General features: G+C 38.9%; 1 protein-coding gene across 1 annotated transcript in view; it reads left to right on the top strand.

The window, feature by feature from the left end:
- The window catches only part of ADAMTS19 (ADAM metallopeptidase with thrombospondin type 1 motif 19), a 228,121-nt gene that overhangs the window by 149,629 nt on the left and 53,864 nt on the right, over nt 1–24,628 (top strand). Inside the window, exons 14-16 of the mRNA XM_061609144.1 lie at nt 102–229; nt 2,669–2,789; nt 8,328–8,408. Coding sequence (XP_061465128.1) covers nt 102–229; nt 2,669–2,789; nt 8,328–8,408 — 330 coding nt within the window. The remainder of the gene's footprint in view (nt 1–101; nt 230–2,668; nt 2,790–8,327; nt 8,409–24,628) is intronic.

A 24,628-nucleotide genomic window follows, 5' to 3' on the forward strand; every position in this document is an offset into this window, starting at 1 on the left:
CAGCAGGAATATAGCCTGGTTTTACAACCAGTATAGACAGAATTTTGCTTCTATGAAAATAGCTTTATCAAGTTTATATGGTTTTCCACTTATACATATAGAAAAACCTTGTGCATTATTTTGCTCTCCAAATGGAAAAGATCAGCCTATACTAGTAATGGAGAAAGTGATGGATGGAACTTCATGTGGCCATCAGGAACTGGATATATGTGCAAATGGCAGATGTCAGGTAAATCAACCTTTTGAAGCCAAGTTTTAATATCTATTTATTGTGCAGTATTTCTTAAACTTTTTGGTCCCTAGGTCCTGCTTTTGAACTTATTTTACATTTGTGAAGCGGGATAACAAACTGTGTTCTTTCTAGTCTCTGTGCAAGCACAATTATAGGTTCTGCACTGTTGCAAAGAAGCATTCAAAACTTCTTAAAGCTTGCTTTAATGCTTATGGCCCCTCCTCGTGAGAGATGTGTTCCTGATCTGCGTGCCTTGAAAAGGGAAGTACCCCATCCTGTCCCATTTTTTTGGACCACCAAGCGATAGAATCATAGAGTTGGAAGGGGCCTATAAGGCCATTGTGTCCAACCCCCTGCTCAATGCAGGAATCCGACTAAAGCATACCCAACAGGTGGCTGTCCAGCTGTCTCTTGAATGCCTCCAGTGCTGGAGAGCCCATCACCTCCCTAAGTAAGCATGATAAAAGACTTTCTTTGTGGAGTTTATACTCTTCAGTGTATTTTATAGGCTTTTTCGGTTGCAATTCTGTACTGACTTACCTGGGAGTAAGAAACATATAGGATTTCAGTGTTATCTCCTTCTGTTAGGGCTTCATTCCTTTTAACTCCTTTTCAGTTGTTTTAATCAATTCATATATATATATATATATATATATTAATCTCTCTTTCTTCATTCGCTTAAGGAGTGTTAGGGATGCAGCCAAGTACTGATATACATGATTCTTGCCTTCATTGCTTAAAAGACTAATCGGGTAAGGATGGGATCTGCATTTTGGTGCCGATTTTTGGCAAGTCAAACTTCCTTCCAGTACCACTTCGTAAGGGATTAATGTTTGCTATTTGCGATAAATACCAATTCAGGTTTTTTATGCAAAAATATTGTTTTTTCATACATTGTTTTAAAAATATTGATATTTTGAAGGAATTATCAATATTAATATAGATATTTTGAGGGAAATATCGATATTAACATTAATATTTGTGAGGCAACATTTTTAAAGAAAATCTGCTTCAGCTGCAGAAAACCACTAGGAAAAAACCCAATCCATGAGGATTAAAAAAGCAAAAAAATAGGAAATCTGGTGTCAAATTCAAATTTTGCAAAATTTGAGCACATCCCTACAATTGATTGCATGATGGGAGAAGGAAGCTGCAAACGTAAGGTTCCCAGTCCTCCATATGGAAAATCAGGAATGTTATCCTTGAACTAATCCATTGTTCGCTAGCTTGCTTTCCTCAGTGTGGAAGTGATTAGTTATGACCCAAACTCACAAATAAAATTGGGTTATGCCTACAACACCCCCCTCTGTTGCAGTCCTTTATTATTTTATGTTTGTTTGCTTGTTTTTTACCTCATAATACTTCTTCATCAGAGCTCTTTTCCCCATTAATCTGTATTTCCCTTGAATAAACTTACTCAAGACAAGACACAGAAGCATGCCACACAAAGGATTTGAATGTTACATTTCCCTGCCTCATCTCACATAATTTTCATGTGAGGAAGAACAGCAATGCATTGCTTGAATCCTGAAGGTACAGGAATGAAGTATGGACTGTACCATCTGTTTTTAGTATGTTCATTGACACATCAGGTTCAAAACGGCTGGTGCAGACGTTCTGTTAAATAAAAGTATTCCTTCCTTGAAAAAACATGCAGAAGTACTTATGATCATGATATCTAAATAGTTCCTTGGAAGCTAGTAGGATGGAGGCTATCTTGAAAGTGAGATTGGTTGGTAATTTTGGGGTGTAGAAGAGAATTACAGCACTGAAGAAGGACATGGTGAAGTTCACTTTCTAGAAAAAAAAACTGGTAACATTTTGGTATGAAAGAATATATATTATATTCCATTTATTTTCCAGATATACAACATTTTAGTTAAAGACAAACGATCGCATTTGAAGTTTAATCATAAGTAAAGGAAATGATGTGCCAACTATATGCCAACTTGGTGTGTTGTTGAAATGTTATCCTGTAACTATTTATTTGTTTAACAAAATTTATATATCTCTTGAATGTAAGGACCTCTAAGTAAAACAATTTATTCACAGTAAAACAATTAAAAATAAGTAATTAAAACATATTTAAAACTATTAGATACTAACAAGATTTAAACAGATCAACAAATATGATCAACTAGATCAACAGATCAATTAGACTTAGGTTAGACTTTGTCCATAAAAGTTTTGCTGTTGGGGTGTGCCATACCCCTGCTTCCCAATGACTATAGGAAGGAAGAAAATTAAAGTGGCTTCCCAGCTCCTTATACTAAAATCAGCAGAGGTGACTACCAACAAAAGCTTAGGTAACTATCTTTACAGAACATTCAGTTTTCCTGACACCAGTCCCCCAATTCACTTTTCCTAAAATGGGGCAAAGTAATGTAATATTAAGCCTTTTATAAAAATGTTACGGTGATTCCTTTTTATCTCCAGAAGTTTGGATGTGATGGCATATTGGGATCTTTGGCATGGGAAGATCACTGTGGTGTCTGCAATGGAGATGGGAAATCATGTAGAGTTGTTAAAGGAGATTTTAATCATACTTGGGGAGCAGGTAAATTACCTTTTAAATTGAATTAATGCTTCTACAACATTTGTAAATATTATGCAATGGAGACATTGTTTAATACTTACCAATTTTTATGTTGATTTTTAATGTTTTATGTTAAATTATAGCATACTATTCATGATAAGCAGATATATTTGGGAAAGCACTTTACTTCTACCCACCTTCAGACTTATTACTGCTGAGGTGGGGGTGATTAGGAACAGATGTTAATAAGTATTTAGCAAACTCCACTGCATACACTTTGATACATAATATCTGAATTTATTTACTGTACTTGAACATAAACATTTATCTGGATTAGCATCTCACCCACACTAGAACCTTAAATGAAGACAAGAAAAAATAGCAAATATCCAAAGATAAATTATTTAACAAATTATTTAACATGATTCAATATTTATACTTACCATGAATTCGATTTTTTCAATGAAATGGATGAGAAGCTAACCTGTTGCCAAATTCTGACGTATGTTAGTTTGCAGAAGATCTAACATTTTTAACCAGAATGTTTAAATTTTACATTAAGGATGCAATGCTATACCTATCGTAAAGCCATCTGAGGGGCCTTAGGATGGGGCACAAGTGCCATTCTGCTCGTAGAAATGGAGGTTTGCTGGTAGGATGACAGTTACACCATTGGAAATCCCCTATCAGGCTGTTTGGGGCATGAAAAAACAGGATGTGCCAAATATCCTATCAATTTTTCTGTAATAATTATTTTTAAAATTACAAAATTGGTCTGCTTCTTCCAGAAGTCAAGAACTTTTACTCTTTTCTGCACAAAATGTGATATGTAAGTTTAACTGATTTCAGCATTTCCCGTATCTTAACCAAGCCAAACATCAACTGTCAACATTTATATTTGAAAAAAGAAGGAAACCATTTGTAGATCTATAATTTAAGTTTCTTAGTAATGGTTAAGTTTCAGCATTCAAAGTAAGTAATCAAGTACAAATAACTGGATTAGAAGCAGAGTAGCTTTAAAAAGCAATAAATATCACCAAACAGTGGTTCAGAAAAGAAAATTTGGGGCATGATTTGAATCTTTGAATGTGGCTATACTTTAGGATGGACGTAATCTAGGACAAAGGAAGCAAACACACAAATTAGCTTGAAGGTCTCTAAAACAGAAGATAGAAAGTATTTATATTATATTTATAGAAAGTTTTAATTGGCCAACAAAAGACTGTGGCAAAAATGAAATGTCTATAAACAAACATTTTTAAATCTCCACAGTTACATAGCTGAGTGCTTGTAGAAACAAAATTATATAGGGAAATGTTTTTGTGTTTTAACAGCTAATGTAAACTACAGAAATACTTTCTGAAGTTGACACCAAATTTAAGCATGTTAGCCATAAGCTAACTTTACATACACAAAAGGGTTTGTGTATGACCACTTGGTCTTTTCCCTCTGTTTTAGCACAGTGGCCACACTGCTTATGAAGCTTTTCCCCTCCCCTGAGTTTCCAAAACAGCTTGCTGGGTAGACCTGTGAACATTATTACTCAATGGAACTAACTTAAAAGGCTATAAAAACACTGACTACAATCCGATGCCTAGTTATACAAATACAAATCCTATTCATTTCGTCAAGAATTATGCATGCATTACTCTATGGATGTTTGCAACCACAGTGCTTATCTGTGGTCTTAATGATAAAGCACTATTTATTTTTATTGAATCAGTGTCACTGCGGTGGTTTCTGCCTAAAGAAATGTTTGAAGGAATGTCTTACTCTGTTATGTTCATTTAACTGTAGATCACTGTATATACATATAACACACATGCCTTATATTTGGCTATTACGAATTTGCCAAGTCCTTTCTGATTAGTCTGGAAGGAACCCTCGGAGTACCATTTCCTTGCCCTCCACAGTAGAGAAAAGTAAACGTTTGAAATTTATCTCTGAAATACATTGTTGATGTCGGAATGTTAATCTGGTCCAGCAGGGCTCTTCTTATGTTCTTAATATTAAAGGCGCATGGATATTATGTAATCTCATTGACACATTGGATGTGTGTGGCCTGCTCTTTAACGGAATTAAAATAAATAAATAAACCCCATTAAAGGTGGTGAAATTTGGGGTGAGATCATTGAAAACATTAGCGAGCCTCTTGGATGCTACCTATTTACAGTTGCATGATACTCTATTCTACTCTAAAATAGAATGTTGGGATAAGAAAGAAACCCCTTACTTGTTTCTGAAGCAAATATATGCAGTTTAAGCAATACTCTGGCAAAACATATATTTAGTGGGAATGTAATTTAGTATAGGGAAATTTAATTATAGTTTTCTCTGAAAATACAACCATTTGGAGAGTTAAACTAAGACACTTCAGGTGTAAAACAGACAATTAAAGTACTACTGTTCCATGCAGTCACTATCTGCTCCCTGCTGCAGGCATGAGCTAAGAGATAGGGCAGGAAGAGAAAGGTCTAAAACATACACAAAGCTGGGTTGAACTTGGCCACAATGAATTTATTTACAGTATTCCTGAACTTTGCAGTATGCAAGAAGGTGTCCTCCAGCATTACTGACAACCTGCCTGTTAACAGTGGAACTGCCCAGCCTGCCTGCTGGCACAAGAAACAATGGCTTAAGTCACCAAATAACACAAACTGTTCAAGCTTCCCACTGCCACCAACTTGAAAGAATGGGTGGCTACCAGTACACATTGTGACTAGCATATGAGCTGAACTCCTTGAAGGCTCTATGATAGGGGTGGGGAACCTCTGACCTCCGAGCCGACCATGGTTCCCAATGGGTTCAATTGGCCCATGAGGCCATTTCCCCCCAAACCATGCCCACTCTTTTACTAGTGACATCAATGGATGGGTGGGAGGTCAGGGTTTAATCCTGCCTTGGCTGTGCAATTCCGTTCCCATCAGGGAACAAGATTGTGGAGCTAAGGCAGCAGGATTTAATCCCTGCTCACCATCTGAGCTGGAATTAAAGCCTAGTGCAAAGCACCCTTTGAAGCAGGTGTGCATGAGCAAAGAGATCTGCCTTCTTTGTTAGATGGGGCTGCCACATTTCTAAGTTGGGCATTTTTAAGGGGGAGGCACATAGTGCTAGCCAATTCCCCCCCTCTCTAATGAGAGGATGTGAGGACCATGCCAGAGGAAAGGAAAGGCAGTAGCCTTCCCCCTGACTCCTCCTCCATGCAAAGAGTGTGTTAATTTACATTAGTGGGCTGTGTAAAGGTCAAGTTAACAGAAAACGTAGCATGAACATTAGGAATTAAATTACTGCCTTTTTTCATAAGAAAAAAGGATGTTAAGGATACAATAAACAAGGGGATACCAAAACTTGTAAAACAGATTAGTTTATGCTATAACTAAGACGTTAAAAACTAGTGTGGAACTTAGAATACTCTAACCATTCATATTTCTGGAACTGTTCTTGTCAGAATTATGGCCCTCACTGTTTAATCAGTTGAATTCTTTCACCCTTTTTTGAGAGATTCCCAGGAATATCAGACTCAAAAGTTTGACTTTGCCTATATCTACAGTCTTGTTTCACCTGTGGTCTGTCCCTGTGGTCTGATTCTTCATGAACTGAACTCCTTTAGTAATGACAGTGAGTTCCTGAGCTTGGCTTTGATGCTGGATTAGGTATCTCAGTTTTAAATTCTACCCAAAAAACAAACTATAAACATACTATAAAAATAATATAAGTTTAGGAAAGGGCACAGAGAAAATAAATACCTTAGGGTGTGTTTGTTAACTCCTCCTTGAGGATCCCTGCTTCTAGTCTTGTTCCTGACCTTCAGAATTTCCTTCTTGTTGGACAATCAAGAGAAAACTTTTTAACTAGTTGCTATAAAGGACTAATTAAGTAATTGGAAACTAAATGTATAAAGCAATTGGATTTTTGTTAACTGGTTGCTGGGTTGATTTTTCTGCCCAAAACAGCCTCACACTGAGCTGCATGCACTGAGAAATTCAGAAATTAGCCTAGGTGGACAGCTAGCCAGCTAACTGAAGTGTGCACCATAGTGTTTCTATTCCTCTAGGGCTGTTTTGATCCTTTGCCATCAAGTAGTCAAGAACAAGCAGAAAAAATAACCACTACGATTGTGAGTATAGTGAGTGCATTAGAAGAGTAAAGGGTAGCTTACTGTAGTTATTTTTTCAGATTTCTTTGTTGTCTATTTCACCCTTTAGTAATAAACACCCAATCCTGCTCATCATAATAACTGCAGAATAAACAAACTCTTCTTACTTGCACAATAACAAACATGCTCCTTTATTGCTGGCTGGGTAGAGAACACAGCTGAAACTGAAAAGCAGAGCAAAGGAAAGTCCAAGGGGTGGAGTCTAACTCACAATGCACAGTTTTAATATTTAACTCTTCATGGGTCAAGTTACGGTACAGGCTGGGTGGGTTTTTTTAGGATCACTTAAGTAATTATAGGGTGATTGAGAGCATGAAAAATCCACACAGTCAAAGAAAATCTTGAATGAGCAGACTTTTGGAGACTCTTCTATATGAGGCTTTTGTTGTGCACTTGCACTGCCTTATTCACTGAATTTTTCAGAGGATTCTACTCTTAAATTGCTCCTGTTCTTAAAATAAGCTGTTGTTCTTTAAATGGAGGTTATCATTGTCTGTCATGTCACAATTTAAAAAGACAATTTCCCCAAAAAATTCTGGGGGGGGCAGGCAAAGCACAGCCTGGGGGGGTGTGTGGAAAGAAAGGTTACCAATTGTCTGAGCCAATATGATAGGTGAACATTTTTCTTTTATGTTTTTTCAGTGCTCTGCTGCAAAGTAAAATGTCAAAGAGTGATAAGAGTAGAAGGGGTTACACAAGGGAATTCTGTTTAAGTGGAGGCTGTCATGACAGATTAAGTGGAGGCTGTCATGACAGATGAAGCACAGCTCTAGGAGGGGGTGGTGCACCCATTTGCCCCACCCTGGCTATAAGGTTGTGCTCCCATTTGCTCAAATATGACTGTGGTGGCTGTCTTAAAGTCTTTTCCAAGTCTACCCACAGTACCCTTAAGTCTCTGCAGTCAGGGAGTTAAACAGAAAGGGGTGAGACTTGCAAAAGTGTTCTGTGTTTCACTTTTAATTTTCTGTGACTAGAGACTTAAAGGGAGGTTGGAAGAGGTTTTTCCATGGTCCCCCCTTTAAGTCCCCAATTACAGAGAATTAAGAGAAGTGCAAGGGATTTTGACAGGTGAGTGCCCCTGCCTGCCAGCCAATTGTGATGTCATAATGATACCATGTGATTGACAGGTGGGTGATCTCACTCACCTGACAAATTTGACCCATTAGACAGATCCTGATAAAGATTTGGCCTGTGGAACCAAAAAGCTTCCCCACTCCTCCCCTATTGTTTCTGTTCATATTAGCCGAAAGCAACTATCAGAATGAGAGACAAATATGATTTCAAGACTTCATAAACAAGAAAAGTCAAATCAGACATGAACAGTATTGTAATTTTTAAAACAAGAAATGCTTAGTTTTTTTTCATTATGAACATTACACTGAGATATTTCATCTTGTAATTAGGTTATGTGGAGGCTTTGGTGATACCTGCAGGAGCAAGAAGAATCAAAGTTGTGGAAGAAAAACCAGCTCACAGCTACTTAGGTAAGTTGTGTTTTGACCATAATTGTAATATATTGTTGACAAAAAACATATCTTAATTTTGCTCATTTAAAATTTTTATTCTTAATAGATTCAAAGCAGAGACTCTGGAATACACCCCAGTTCAAATATCACACTGAGGTCACTCGATAGCTTTAGACAAGTAATTACCTCCGCGATGAGGAACCTGTTGCTTTCTAGATGTTGTTGGATTCCCAACTTCCATCCTCCTCAGCCCCATCCCTGGCCAATGGTCAGGGATGATGGGAGTTGTAGTACAATGGCATCTTGAGGTTCCCCATGTCTGTACTAGTTGTTCAGCATCAGTCAGATTGAGGTAGGGGGATTGCATTTATATTGTATATTGCATTTATATTTATATAGCATAATACCGACCTAGTTTACAGGACTGTAATGAGAAGATAATGTATGGGAAGTACTTTGAACACTTGAAAATGCTATGTTATTTATCTGTGTGGTATATATTTTAAAATGCTGATTCAGTATGTATTTCATATGACAGCATAGACATAAGATTCATAAAGGACATATTTACACCATAATTTTATTTCACTATTATTCTACTTTAAAGAGACATGGTTTCCCCAAAGAATCTTAGGAGACGCAGTTTGTTAAGGGTGCTAAGAGTTGTTAGAAAACCTCTATTCCCCTCATAGAACTACAATGCCCAGAGTTCCCTGGGAAGAGGGACTGACTGTTAAACCACTTTGAATTGTAACTCTATGAGGAAAATAGGAATCTCCTAACAACTCTCAGCACCTTTCAGAAACAACATTTCCCAGCCCAGGATTCTTTGAGGGAAGTGGTATCATACTGTAGTAATAGTGGGGGGAATGTATGGTGTGAATGAGACCAAAGGGAAAAAATGTGTTGTTCATATACAGGCAAAAGAACCCCCACACCTTTGCATGATATCTGATGTTGATCATATATACCCAGAGTAGACCTGTTGTAAACCTTCCATAGCATGTTAATTGCTTTATGGGTCCATTGCCAATATGACTTAGTTGGATATCACCCCTTTAGACTTTTCATCTGATTCTATGATATTGTATTACTTTTCCTTTTTTATTTAATACAATTTATTTTAAATTTAAATATTTTATTATTACTATTTTAATATTTTATTTCATATTTTATTTAAATATTTTATATAGTTAAATGTTTTATTTAACACAATGTATTAGTAACATGCCAGATTTTTCTAGAGTTGCTATATTTGCTATATGTTAGCATAGCTTTGTTCGTAGCTCAGTATAGACCCATTGAAATTATTTGGCATGTCTTACATAGTCCCATTAATTTCATTGTTATCTACTCAAAGTATAAAGTAGATTTAAATGTCTAGTTTTACTGAAGGCTGCATCAGTATGGTAGAATGTATAGTCAACAGGATATATATTCCATTGAAACTCATAGTTGTGGCAATATTATACAAGATCTTGACATAATCCACCATCATCATGACTGAATAAGAATGGATAAAAGAGTATAAATGCATGATTGTCTTGTGGTTTTAAAAGTTATCTTTACTCTGAATAGCAAGTTCAGCAAAGGTTAAAGGATGGAGGAAAAATCTTTATATGCTTTTACAACATTTAAATTGATTGCTTTTACTTCCCACAGGGGTGTAGTGAGACAATTTTCATGGGGGGAGGCAGACACAAAAATTAGGAGGGCAGAAGGGTTAAGGCATTGGTCACTACAAAAGAGGTTTCTAGGGGAAAAGGTTTTCATAGGTAATGACAACCTCCAATATATGCTTTTTAATTAGGAACTGTGACTTGTGAAGTTTACAAAAAAACAAATCAATTTAAATACAATATTTTCCACATGCAAAATATTTGTGTAAACTGCACTCTGATTTCTCTGCAAACTTTGAGGAACTGTTCACTTGAAATTCCTTCAAATATGTTACTTTCAACAGCCAAGATTACTTAAGTTTGTTTTTCTGTGATGAAACATTGAACACCTGTATGGTGTCAACACATGCGTCAAAGTTGAGAATGAAGTGAGTCCTGCAGCATACAAATTGTACATGTGTGGAGAGGCTTCCTTGTACAGGTACAATGTTTTAGAAAGCTTGTGAACTGTGAGTTCAGTTCTCCTGAGGCAGCTACTTCCCGGAACTAACTACTCTGGTTTCCTTTGCCATGCCAGGAAAGCAATTAAGAGAAGTTAATACCTATAAGCATCACTTTTCATAAGGAAATGCTTGACAGCATGAACTATACACGTCTCTGAACTACAGGTGCTAGTACAAGTACAATCTCTGTTCTACAGAAAGGCCCTGGGCCAGCCAGCTAACACTGCTTATGATGGCTCTATCAGCAAATCTCACACACCCTATTTTGGTAGTACATGATTTCACATGAGAAAAGTTAAATAAGGTGAATTATTTATAATGATTTGCATAGTTGGATGGAGGTTTATAGCTGTTGCAACTAAGGCTCTAGCCACATTATACCCTTCAAAACCGTTTTGAAATGGAACCAGATTGAAAGGTTATCTTTTTCAACTTTTTTAACAACTAGGGAAGAAATGCCCCCCAGACATGCATACACACATGAAATATTCCAGCTCCCTATAGTGTCTCATTAGGCTTCCTGGGCCTTGGAGAGCCAGCTCACTCACCTCTCTGCTTCTTCTCAGGTCCTGCCCTGGACTAGGCTAGCTGCTGCACTGTCTAGGCCCAAAAGCCTAGGCATACCCACCAGATGCACTAATAGCACCCACCACGTACAGAGGTTGGTTGAGCACTACAGGGGAGGGAGATATATCAGTGTTGCCAACAAGAAAAAAAAATTCCCACCAGACCCACGCCCCAAATCCATCAAAATCTGACCTTCACCCACTAGACACCATGTTTGATAAGATTTTTGCATTATTGTGAAACATTGTTATGTGGAATTGATTAACAAGGTAGGTAATAGAATTTAAACGTACCAGCAGCCATTGGTGTATTGTATTTAAGTTTGGAACTGCAGATATAAATGTGGGTGTCTTTTAGATCTGTGAGAAGTATGGAGGTCTTACATTCCTGGTTTTTTTTAGGTTTAAAAAATACTCGCTCTCTCTCGCTCTGTGTGTGTGTGTTTGGCTGGCTGGCTGGCTGGCAGCTCTGAGAACAGGATGATGGACTAGATGGGGTCTTTGCCTGATCCAGGAGGCTCTTCCTGTGATGATTATAAGATGTGGAATCACCTTATTAAATACAAACAGAGACTGCTTTCACACCGCACTTTATTCCATTATTCTGACAATTTCTTACCTGGTAATTTGAACATTATATTTGATCTTTCACACGACGCACAAGCTAGCTCCAGAATTCTAATGGAATGTAGTGAAAGTTTAGCACAAATTTCTATGATAAATGATACCAGTGTGGAAGGAAAAACTTCCCAGTCAGTTTTATTGTGCTCCACAGGACAGTTTATTGAGACATACATATACCAATAGCGCTGTTGGGAGAGAAGTTCCGTAGAACTAACTCTGAAGAGAAACAGGCAATGCATAGCTTTATAAAGTGATTACATGTCATGCATATATTAATAATCACCACACTCCTTTACCAATCCATATAACCATGCCCTCCCACCTTGGGTGGTCACTTAGCATGTTTTGGGCCTTGCCCATCCATGTGTTAAAAGAAAAGTACCTAGATGTGTCATAAAATTTATTCTAAAATCTAACAGTTCCAAATCATCTCTGTCAATGTACTCTTCCTCTGTACCCTTCTACTGTTGTTCAAGCTAACCACAAACTTTCCCAATGGTTGCTTCATATGTACTTTCGATTTTAGGCAGAGCATAGTTTCTCAAAAATATTTCTTCAAAATAACATAGAACAAGAGCAGGAGATTTAGTATCTGAGGTCTACAGTGGCCTGTCTGGCTAAAGCAAAGAACACAGACCCTCCAGTAAGAGTCTTCAGGGGTCAAAGGTCAGAAATCCTTCCTCACCAGAAATAATCCGTTAGCAAGGCTAACCCAGAAGATTGCAGGAGTTTTTCACTCCTGCAGCCACTCACATGACAGGCATCCCAGCATGCACTGTGTTCTCACCCTTTAGTCGTGCACGGGGGGGTTGCCTGATGAATGTTGTACCGGTATTCCCGCATTGGCGCAGATGGCAGCAGCATTTCCTGCACACCCCGTGTTGATACAATTAAAATAATTTAAAAAGTCAGATCCTAAAGGCAGAGGGCTTGCATGGTGACTGGATGAGATCTTAGACGTCCTACACAGTGGGGAACAGTGCGCATGTGTATAATGGGTGAGGGATGAAAACAACGTTCACTGCAGCCGTGTGAAAGACCTTTGTGTGAAATGCCGGTATATCGGCTGAAAAAACTGCTCTCCCTTAACGCAAAAGGTACTGCAGTGTGAAAGGGATTTTAGAAATTGGGACAGAAGTGCTATCTTTTTAATCCGTTACTAACGCAATCAGCCCCATGTGTGAAAGCAGCCAGAGGTTCCTTATTGGTGAGGCAGGTGCACTCTGTGCATGCTCAGGCCATTTATTTCTGAGGCTTGTAGTTCCCAATCATCATATCTCCTTTGGTGGTGCTTAGGCTGCATCACACTTTGACTGGGTAGAATATTGTTTGCACATTTTCCTCCTCAGTCAGCCAATTGGCAAGAACCTCCTTGTCTTTATACCTTTAAAATACAAGCACACCACAGGATATGGAGTCTTGACTTAAAAATCATTCTCTCTGTCACTGGCTTATTGTATTTTGTTGGATAAATTACTCTGGTATCCTTTAAATCGAAGGGGTAACCAACTAGCCATGGCTTACAGCAGAAATGAAATAATCAAGTAGCACTTTAGAGACTGTACACAGGAACAGAAAGCAAACAATGAAAAATACAAGAAAATATCCAAAAGTAATTTTTTTTTAAAAAAGGCTAGATTTTGGCAAGACGGTTTCATGAAATACATAATAGTAGAGGGAGGGGAGAATGAAATTGAAGTATTTGTAAAAAATGCCAGATTCTGACCATGAAATGTTTGACATCCACTAGATTTCCCACTAGACAGGAAAATTCGCCACCACAAACGTGCCTAAAAACCACTAGATTTTAGTGAGAAAATCATTAAATTGGCAGCAATGGGGGAGATGCTCTGCAGTGCATGACAATATGGCCCTTCCCGCCTTGCCTTCATCCAATTGCAAACCCTTAGGTTTACCAACTCCCTCCCCCATCCGTCAAGATTTGTGTTCACTACATTCACACTTTCAGCTCTTATGTTTGCTGTGTTGATATCCCCCTTTATCCATGAGACAATGATACTGTGGATACTTAAGGAGAACTTTATTGATCACATCCAGTTACATACTTGGCCTAATCCCTCCTGCCACTTTTCCATCTCCTCCCCTCAACTCCTGGGCCCTGCTCAAGATAAACTTCTTAAACTCAAACATTAACAGAATACAATAGCGTTTTTGCATTCCCTTGGTAACTTTGCTCTGCTGCTCTCTTTGGATGCCTAAACTGTATTTCTAAAAGCCCAACTGAAGTTTTAATTTACTGCAATGCTTGAAATTTGGGGACTGAAAGGAAATTTCATTTGGGGGGGGCAGAGTTATCATTGGGGGGCAATGCCCTCATTTGTCCCCCCATCACTACACCCCTGACTCCCCACCCCATGCCTACAATCAATCTCCTTTCAGAAACGTAATCCTTTTCAAGATCAGAGGATTCAACACTTAACAGATTTATAACTACCTGTTCCTTTTTAGGCCCCCAATATGTAACTATGATTTAAAAAATCTCTTCTCAAATAAGTCACTGAAGGAGACAAGTGAAATCTGTCTAGTCAGCTTTTCATTTTCCCAGAAGTAGGAAACCTTTTTCGGACGGAGGGCCACATTTCATTCTGGGAAACTTTCCAGGGGCCACAGGCAAAAGTGGGTGGATCAATTAATGTAAATTTTACCTTTGTATAGTAGGCTAATTTTGCACATCCTCCTACATCCTTCTTACCCTTCATCCAGGTAAGGAAGAGAGATTATCAGAGTTCAAGTACATATTCTACCCAAGCAAAAAACTCAGAGGGTGCAAAGTAGGGCTGGTGTGGGGTGTGGCTGAGGAGAAGGTGCAGCCTGAAGAGAGTCCTGACGGCCAGATAGTGTGACCTATAGGGCCACATTTGGACCCTACGCCTCAAGTTCCCTTCCCCTGACTTAGCCTATCATTTCAACAACATTTTTAACAGATGTTGTGACCTGCCCTGGGACCTTCTGGTGAAGGGCAGGTTATAAATTTAATAATACTAATACTAATGTCTAACAGCAAACAAGATAAACTAGTGGCCATGAATTTGTTAAAAATTAACATTTACCTTGTGTTTTAAAATTAGGATAATATGGACATTAGGAGCTATTACAGGATGGACCCAGGATATGGGAGGAGCAGCATTTTTCCTTATGTTCTTTTCCATTGTTTAAGATCTGGAGATGAAAACCTATTGATGGCAGTCCCGCCATCTAATAGGCTAGGGGCCACTCTTTTTTGTGGTGCATTTATTTAATCTGAAATATCTCCATTTGGATTTCATTTGGATTGTAGAGACACAAAATAAAATAAATCTGAATTAACTAATTCTAAATTAAATTTTATTTTGTTCACGTTTCTCTGCCACATGATTTTTAAATTTGGAATTATTTTGTTTGAATGTGGGAGAAAGGCTTTAGCCCTGAAAATAGCTTTTGGAGTTGGGGGGAAGGCCACTCCCCAAGCAGCGACCCATTTGGCCCCAGGAGTAGGCTTCCTCCACCAGGTGTTTTCTATTTTACCACCCCAGATAGTCAGTTGAGACTCCATCTCATTGACTAGCATGGGGGTATGGAGAGGCTGCCGCCCCAAAACTGCCAGTTCGGGTGGAAGCCCACCCCAGCCAAGTACCCTTGGGGCAATACAGTCATTGCCTGGGGAGGTAGACTTCCCTCTTCCCACGGCCATTTTCCTTACTGAAAAAAACCCCAAATAATTAAATGCACACGAACAAAGTACAAATGAATTTTTTTTGAAAGAAAGGAATTTCAAAAATAATTTTCAATTCAAAGAACAAAAGGAAAAACATTTTTTTTCCTAGTGGTGGTTCTCAAGCTCTAGTAATGGGACCAAACCACATGTGAAATTATATTTTTTAAATTGCTGGATGCCCTGATTGGATGACAGCAAGTGCATGGAAGGGGGTTTCCCTCACTGTCGCCCTTTCCCTCCCTGTCATGATTCTGACAGATTGTAGTTACACAGCTGCTGTTGCATTGAACAGGAAAGGTATGGGCGTCATTGGAACTTCCTTTCCAGGGCAGATATCAGTTGTATCGCTGTGATTTCTGTCAGGACTGCCGTAGGTAGAAAAAAAGGTAGACGTTCCTGCTGTGATTCCAGTCATGGTCAGCATTCTTTCCCCCCATCAGCTGCTATTTTTTATTTTAGAAAGATGCATGTCAAATCACATGACTAATATCACATGTAGTTCAGCTCTCAGTTACCAAATTCAGAGGCATAGATTTAGGCCCTTTACAAGTAGCTGTCACTGTCTTTCTCTTCAGCTAACCATTTGCCACTGAGATGTTGTTTTATCTCAAGATCTCTGTTTTAATCTGTTCATGGTGTAATATTTTCTTGTTGCTATGGTATCATTTGTACTTTATTTTTCTTTCAATTATAACCCATTTTGAGAACAGTTGTTGAGAAGCAGAGTATAAATTTGTAAGCAAATAAATAATTTTTGTCCAGTTTTAATATTGGCATTTTTTGTTTCCATGAATCTACTATATATTTTGGAAAGTTGTTTGTTTGCTATGCATTTGGACACCTGTCAATATATTGTAACCAAATTTTGCATGGTGGTTCCTGAGATCAAGGAGCAAGTTTTGTTGAGATACAATTGGACATCATTTTGAATCAAGATGATGGACTTAGCCCCTCAAAACTGCACTGATGTTAACCAAATGCTGCATGATAGTTCCTGAGGTCAAGGACTGAATCTTTCAAAACTGCACTGATTTTAATAACTGATTTCAAAACTCTACTGATTATTTGGTTTCTTAAAATTCCTGTGCAATGCCAGATATGAGACTGATAAAGGTAAAGGTGTCCCCGCACTTATAGTGCAAGTCGTTTCCAACTCTTAGGGTGACGTCTTGTGACGTTTACTAGGCAGATCGTATATATGGGGTGGGATTGCCAGTTCCTTCCCCGGCCTTTCTTTACCCCCCAGCATATGCCAGGTACTCATTTTACCAACCACGGATGGATGGAAGGCTGAGTGGACCTTCGGCTGCGTTACCACTGCTTACCACTCCACGCCACGGAGGGTCAAGACTGATAGTTTGCCAATATTTGTTCTTTGCAAACTGTTATCAGTTTGTTTGACAATTTTACAATGATTGATTCAAAAGATGCAACATTCAGAAAAATATGTGCAACCTATAGTTTAAAAACTATTTTAATTGTTCCAAGTATTAAAACAGTGTATGATCTACAGGATCTTTTCATACATAAAGGGATTCAAATTGTTTTTGTAAAATATGGAAACAAAGAAGTCTCCATGGGGCTTGCTGTCTCTTATAATCTATCATAAGATCAATTAAGTTTCAGAAGAGAAAAACTGGCAAAGCCTAAGCTTCCAGTTTAGCTGTTAAGTACTCACAATATAGGTACAACTGACAGCAACTGAAAACACATTTTGGAAAATATCCAGAATTATGAGTATTAAGGCTTTGTCATGCTCAATTGGTATTTGCTTATGCCTTGTGGAACTTAGAGGAATCTAACTTTGCCAAGGCAGTAGACTGAAAACTGAAAGGTGATACAAGACAATTATTCCTTTTTAGTCACAAAGGCTGCAAACCTATGGATGGTTACTTGGGCATGAATCCACTTGAAATCGGCAGGGTTTTCTTCTAAGTAAATATGCATAGGATCAATCTGCATGTAAAAACTTTGTTAAATACCCAGGCTTATTATTAAAGGAGGGCACACATGTGATCTTCTTTAACAAAGACAAATAACCAGATGTCTTATCAGGTAAGCCTGTCCTTAGCTCACTTTCTGTCTCACACACACACACACACACACATGCTCTCTCTCTCTCTCTCTCTCTCTCTCTCTCTCTCTCCCTCACACACACACACACACACACACACACACACACAGAGAGAGAGAGAGAGTGTGGGAGCTGATGCTAATTCTAAAGTTTTAGAAATCCAGTTTGGGTGTGATCCTGGATCTGTTCTTGAGTTTGGATGCCCAGGTAAGGATGGTGGCCAAGAGAACTTTCACATAGCTGAGGTTGCTGCATGAACAATTTATCGTTTTTCACTTTTGTAAACTATCTAAGAATCCTTGGATATTTGGTGGCATATAAATATTTTAAATAAAATAAACTGCATCCGCACCTTAGAATGTCAGATCTAGTTATTTGCATATCTTAGTTAACATCTTGAATGGATTACTGTTCTGTGCTGTCCATGGGACTGCCTTGAAAGCTATTTAGAAACTTGAGCTGGTCCACAGTGCTGCAGCTAGATGGTTGACCAGGGCTAATTATCATGAGCATGTGACTCCTCTGTTACAAAAGTTTCACTGACTGCTCATACATTTCTGGGCACAGCTGAGAATATTAGTTACTACCTTTTAAAGGAGTAAATTGGTTGGGATCAGATTGTCTGAAGGACTACCATCTCTGATATAAACCTGCTCAGGTTTTAAGATCTTCAAAAGAAGCCCTTCTGTACAGGCCAGCCAACAGGATTTTCTGGACCTGGTGCACTTTATAAGGATGGGGCTCCTTACCCCAACCACGTGTTTTACATAAATAAATAAATCTATTGGCAAGAACCCATTGCATAGAAGGCAAAACCTGCCCAAGAACCTGAGTGCAAGGCAGAAGTATGCTCCCCCATATGCAAAACCACTGCTTTGATCCCCCAGTTTTCTACTACAAACCAGTTCTGATCACTCATTTAACAGAATACAAGCCAATTAATTTCTCCAAATTACATCTACATCAATCCTCCTAAAATTACCCCCCCCCCCAATTAATAGGAAGATTATCCACAAATCAAGAGCACTCATTATACTTGTTGACTTTTGTGGCTGTAATTTTTGTATGTAATTTTTTCCCTAAAGAGCCCTCACTTTGGCTACTACCTTTCTACTTCTCCCAGCAGTGCTTATATCTGATTGGGAGCATTCTGTAGCTTCAACTGTTCCCATCAGAGATTGGATCTCTTCCACAGCAAAGCTACAAGAAAAGGTGTAGACGATGGCTGTCAAGTGCAGTAGTGCACTGCAGAAATGCTTGCAATGAGGAAGGGGCAGTGGAACAACTTCAAGGTTACTTTTCAGTGTTTTTGGAACACAATAACATTTGGGACAGTTATTTTGCAGTGGTTTATCCAGCAACAGTGGTACAATGTACCATAGGTCAGTTAATTTTTTTTAAAAAAAATTCTGCTGCCACTATCAACATCTTTTGTGGGGAGGGACTTCAGTGGCTTGTGTACTCTTAGCCACCCCTGAGTCAATAAAAGAATGACATCAACAAAACCTTTTGATAACACTGTTTATGGGCAAGAGTTGTAGCTCTGTGATGGAGCCTCTCCTTTGTATGCCAAAGGTCTTAGGGTCAGTCCCTAGCATCTCCAGGTAAGGCCAGGAGAGACCTCTGTCTGAAATCCTGGAGAGCTGCTGCCAGTCAGTGTTGGCAAAACTGAGCTAGATGGACTTATAGTCAGTATGGTCCTAATTCTGATCATATATATTTTAAAATAAAAATAGAATATACAATGACGCCATCTGTAACCACCAGTTTCCATTCATTTAGTTACCTCCATTCATAAGTCATCACATAATTCATTACTCCCCTTAATTAAATTAAATTAATATGGTATATCCACAGTTTCCTTCATCGCTGGCAGGTAGTCTGTTCTTCCTTAACTAAAAATTGATCAAGAGTTCAAGGTAGAGTGGAAAGCCACTGGCAAGCCAGCAGTTGAGTCTAGCTGAGCTGAATCGCTTCTGCTGCTGGCTGCTCCTTGTATCATATGAATGCAAAGCTCAAAAGCCCCATGAAGGAAAGAACAAAGTCGTTTCTGTTTCCTGTGCACATGGTTAGGGTGCTTGCACATCGCAGCTTAAGAAAGGTTAGTTCCAGATATGGGCTTAATATTGCAAACAGGTCCTTCGGATGCTGCAGATGGATTGTTGGCAACAGGGTTTTTTGTGTAGAAAGGGTAAATCCTGATATAAATTGGGGATGGGAAGAATACACAATGGCATTTTGATGCAAACAACATCATATTGTCACTGCAAAAAATGTGCATGTATGAGGATCCAGTCCCACAATAAACATGTATCTTGACACAGCCTTAGTCAGCAACTCAGCTCTGTACATATTTTCTACAATTCATCACAAGTGCTTGGACTCCAGTTGCTCTTTTGACGACAGTGCACAGGAAGGTGAGACTTATTTCTCCCATCAGAATCAGGGCAAATACCACTCTTTTCACACAACTTCAAGAATTAGGGGGAAAGTTGGTTTCAGTGCCAATAGGTACTTCTGTCCTAAGGTTTTAGCCTTATGGAAGGGGTGGCTTTTGTCCTAATAGCTGTGGGTGAAAGAGAAGAATAAACCTTCCCTCCTTTCACACTTGATCAGAAAAGCAACCAGGGCACTACCCCTTCAAACATCTCAAGGCACCAGATTGGGGGAGCCTGCTTTGAACCAACTCAATTTCACAATGATGGCTTCAAGGGTCAAGGTCAGTTGAGCAAGTACAAAGAGCTGCTGCTAAATTGGGCAACAGTGTCCCAGTATGGCAAGCAAAGATAGCTATAATTTTACTTTCCACAGAGCTTTTAAGTAGACTACCTGTTGATTGCCTTGGTTTGATGGCATCCAATAATTTTTCTTGAGTTGAAGAAAACAATTTGCTTTAAATATTTTTAAACTGAAATGTCCTCATTATAGCTTTATGGATGATACATGAGATTTTTCTGTTTCAAAGCAATATATTTTTAACATGTTTCCTTATGTGTTTTTCAAACTGAAGGGCACAGGAAAGTTTCAAGATGTATTGCACATTTTCCTAAAATAAAGCTGTTTGCATATATGACCCAATTCTACAGATTGCACAAATTTTCTGTACACTGCTTAAAGATATTTTACACCACTGCTGTATACCACTTAACGATATTTTATATATATTTAAGTAGTATGAAAATAGCAATAATAATAACTTCTATTGATCTGGTACTCATTCAAAGTGATGTTCAATACTATTGACCATACACAGTATCTTTCTGGATCACCTGCATGGGATTTTGATTCATGGCTATCCTTTTGGCACGGTTCTCCTCCCATCTCATCTTGTAGTCTCCGCTGATTCCTGCACCACTTCTTAGGGTGTAGTGCAGTTTAATCTTATTTTTGTTTCATAGATATATGAAGTTACTGTGAGAGCTCATCTAGAAATTAAGAATACAGTATTTTGAGCATGCAGGTGTGTCTTTTTATTTTACTTAAGTACACGAGCAGTGAACTAGATAGGGTCAGAGAAACAGACATCAAAGCCAGGAAAGACAGCTGTTGATGAGTAGGGTTCATGTGATCTGGGAGCAAGGGCTTAATGTGTTGCCCCATGAAATAGCCATGGTCTCTATTGGATCTAGGTTTACATGTGGTTGTGCAGGTTGCAGTGGCAAAGAGTTAACTTTGCTAATAGTATCTGATGTGCTAACTATGGGTGGTATTCAATGCTAGTCTTACTCTGAGGAGACCCATTGACGTTAATAGACAACTACTAACTTGGATTCATTACTTTCAGTGGATCTGCTCTGAGTAGGACTTAGTTGAATGTAACCCTTTGCCTCCTAAAATATCAGGATCTTGACTTATGTGCTCTGTCTGGAGCTTCCTTGGTAACTCTTCAGAAACTGAAGGTGGCTGTAAAACAACCATGCTGCTGTTATACATGTACTCCAGTAATGTTTATTCATTGGGTGGAGGACAATCTGCTTTTATTCAGTTGTTAAATAGAAAACTTTGAAATGTTGAGATATTACAACAGAGAAAAAACCTCTTAGAACTGCAACATTATTGGATACACCAAGGATGTCATAGGCTTTTTGTGCTATTTTCATTCATTGTACTGTGCCTTAGTGGCATGCATGATTGTTGGATAATGTAGTTGTATTGTTGCCAGTTGATGGTGCTATTGCCATTGTTTCCCATAGAAACATAACAAAAACAGTACAACTATGGATAGGACTGGAGTTGATTGCCAGGAATGACTCACATTAACATACAACTTTATGAAGAGATTTGGGCAAGGACTGTGCAATTGAGGCACTTTCACATCACTGATGCCAATCATGGAATTTCAGTGAGAAAGAATGTTTAGGGCAGCCTTGTCCAGAAGATGACATCAAGCCTATTTGACTTCGCATATCTAAGGGGCCTAAGGCATTCAAAATTCTCATTACAGAGCGAAAAAATGAAGAATTATTTATCAGTAATAACAAAATCGTGTATCCTCAGTTCCTTAAAGTATATCTAACTTGACCTCCTTAAATGCTTTTGGGGATTGATTGGTCCTGGGAGAAGAGAGAGTCAGCCAAAAAAAGTTATTCCTGGCAGGAAAAATTAAATTAATGTCTGTTTGCAATAGCCACAGTTAAAAATGTCTAGAAATAGAGTGCTAGCATTTAGCAAGACTAGATCAGGTATTTGCATGTGTACTAATCACACCAACTTAGATGCAAATGAGCATCATGGTCAAAAAAGGTCTTTATTCTGTGAGCATCAAAATCACACTGGTTATTTATCACACAGAGGTGTGAAAAATAGACTTCGTTAGGTGTTCATGTTGATGATTGGAATGTACTGTGTTGAAAACCAAAATGGTGGAGAACGGACCATGTTAATTAAATCACAGTTTGCTATTTATCCCAGATAAATGGTTTGAAATTGCTGTGAAACAAGGTTAACAGTTCTCAGTTTTTAGTCCTTATATTCTAAGAACTTGCCTAATGGGACAGAATAACTTCCATCAAGTATAAAATTTTGTTTCCAACAGTAGCTAGCCAGGTGTCTCTGAGAAGCTCGCAACCACAGCATGACTACTCTCAGTCCCATGGTAATCATCTTCTGTTGCATTTCGCTTGCATTTATATTGCTTCTGGATACACAACTGTAACAGAGGAACATGGCCTCTGTGATGCAGAGCACCTTCTACCAACCTTGGCTGATGGCCCAGCTGTGTCCCTATCTCACTGTGAATAATTGGACTTCAGATGTCTATGTTCTGGTAACCTTGAGATTAAATTACAGTAATGCATTACATTAGGTTGCTCTTGAAGGCTGTCTAGAAATTGTAGCTAGTGCAGAATTCAGCAATCAGACTCCCAACAAGGACCAGGTGATCCAAACATCTAACACTGATTTTGGCAGGGTTGTACTGGCTTTTGATATATTTCCGACCCTCATTCAAAAGCCTGGTTTTGACCTATAAATCCTTACATGACTTCAGACCCCAGTGCCTTATGGAGTAGCTCTTCCCACTTAAATCTCCCCAGACTCTTAGGTTATCATCGGAGGGCCTCCTCTGGCAGATCTGTGGAGGGTGGCTACAAATTCTCTCTCCAGGGAGGTTTGACTGGGGTCACTGTTGCTATCTTTTCAGCACCAAGTCTTTCCTCTATTTGCAGGCATTTGATTGTTAACTTTCTCCCCTGCTGCTTGATTATTTTTGTTAATGGTGATCATACTGATGTACTCGAGGAAGGGAGCGGATTTTATTGGTGGGAAGTAGTGTATGATTTCTTTTTATTACTTTATATTACACACACACACACTAGGGGCTGTGCCCCTGCTTGCTCCACTTGCCAACTTCCTGCCACTCCCCCGCATTAATCCCCTAGAGCTTTCTCTCTATGCAACTGCTAAGCTCCTTTTCACCTTCCCAACCCCATGTCTGAAGCCACTTCTATTCTTCAGTCCCACTTTGCACCCCTGTTTTCACCTTCACCCCATGTCCATGGGTCCTCCTCCCGCCTTTTGTGCAACTTCCCCTTGCACGTAGACTACTCTCATGGTAACCTCCTGCATCTTCCTCCTTCCACACATTGTTACTAAGCACCTTTTTCACCTTGCACTCAATTATGATATGATAGTTGTTCCATTCAGCCCACATTTAACTAGCTTGATTACAAGCTGAATATGAGCCAACAGTGTGATGTGACTGCAAAAAAGGTAAATGCTATTTTAGGCTGCATTAACAGAAGTATAGTTTCCAAATCATGTGAAGTATTAGTTTCCCTCCATTCGGAACTGGTTAGGCCTCATCTTGAGTACTGCGTCCATTTCTGGACACCACACTTTAAGAAGGATGCAGACAAACTGGAACAGGTTCAGAGGAGGGCAACAAGGATGATTAGGAGACAGGAAACAAAGCCCTATGAGGAGAGACTGAAAGAACTGGACATGTTTAGCTTTAAGAAAAGAAGTCTGATGGGAGATAGATATGACAAGAGAGAGGAAGGCCAGGATCTCTTCTTGGTCATCCCAGAGTGTAGGACACGGAATATGGGCTCATGTTGCAGGAAGCCAGATTTTGACTGAACATCAGGAAAAGCTTCATAACTGTTAGAGCAGTACAACAATGGAACCAATTACCTAGGGAGGTGGTGGGCTCTCCAACATGGGAGGCATTCAAGAGGCAGCTGGACAGCCACCTGGTTATGCTTTAACTTGGATTCCTGCATTGAGCAGGGGGTTGGACTCGATCGTCTTATAGGCCCTTTCCAACTCTATTCTATTATTCTATGAAGCCACCATCCCCTCCCATTCCACAACCTCGTTCATACTCCGACTTTCATCTTCAACCCTATTCCCATGCCTCCCATTCCCTCATTTTTGCAAACCCCCATGTTCACCTTCATCTCCTCCTTTCTTTTCTCAACTACTCCTGGCACACAGACCAGCTCCATTTCCATCCGTTATCCTCTCTCCTCTTATGCAGACCCCTTTGCACACACCCCATGATGCTGTATGTTTCTGTATCTTTAAGATGAATAGAGTCTTAAGAATAAGCCTGTTCAGTTAGAGAAGATTAGATTCAGTTGCTGGATGTTGAATATGTATGAGTATTTGCTTGTTAATAAAATACCTGTTCTAAAT

The sequence above is a fragment of the Rhineura floridana genome, chromosome 1, assembly GCF_030035675.1.
Source record: "Rhineura floridana isolate rRhiFlo1 chromosome 1, rRhiFlo1.hap2, whole genome shotgun sequence".
NCBI classification, from domain to species: domain Eukaryota; kingdom Metazoa; phylum Chordata; class Lepidosauria; order Squamata; family Rhineuridae; genus Rhineura; species Rhineura floridana.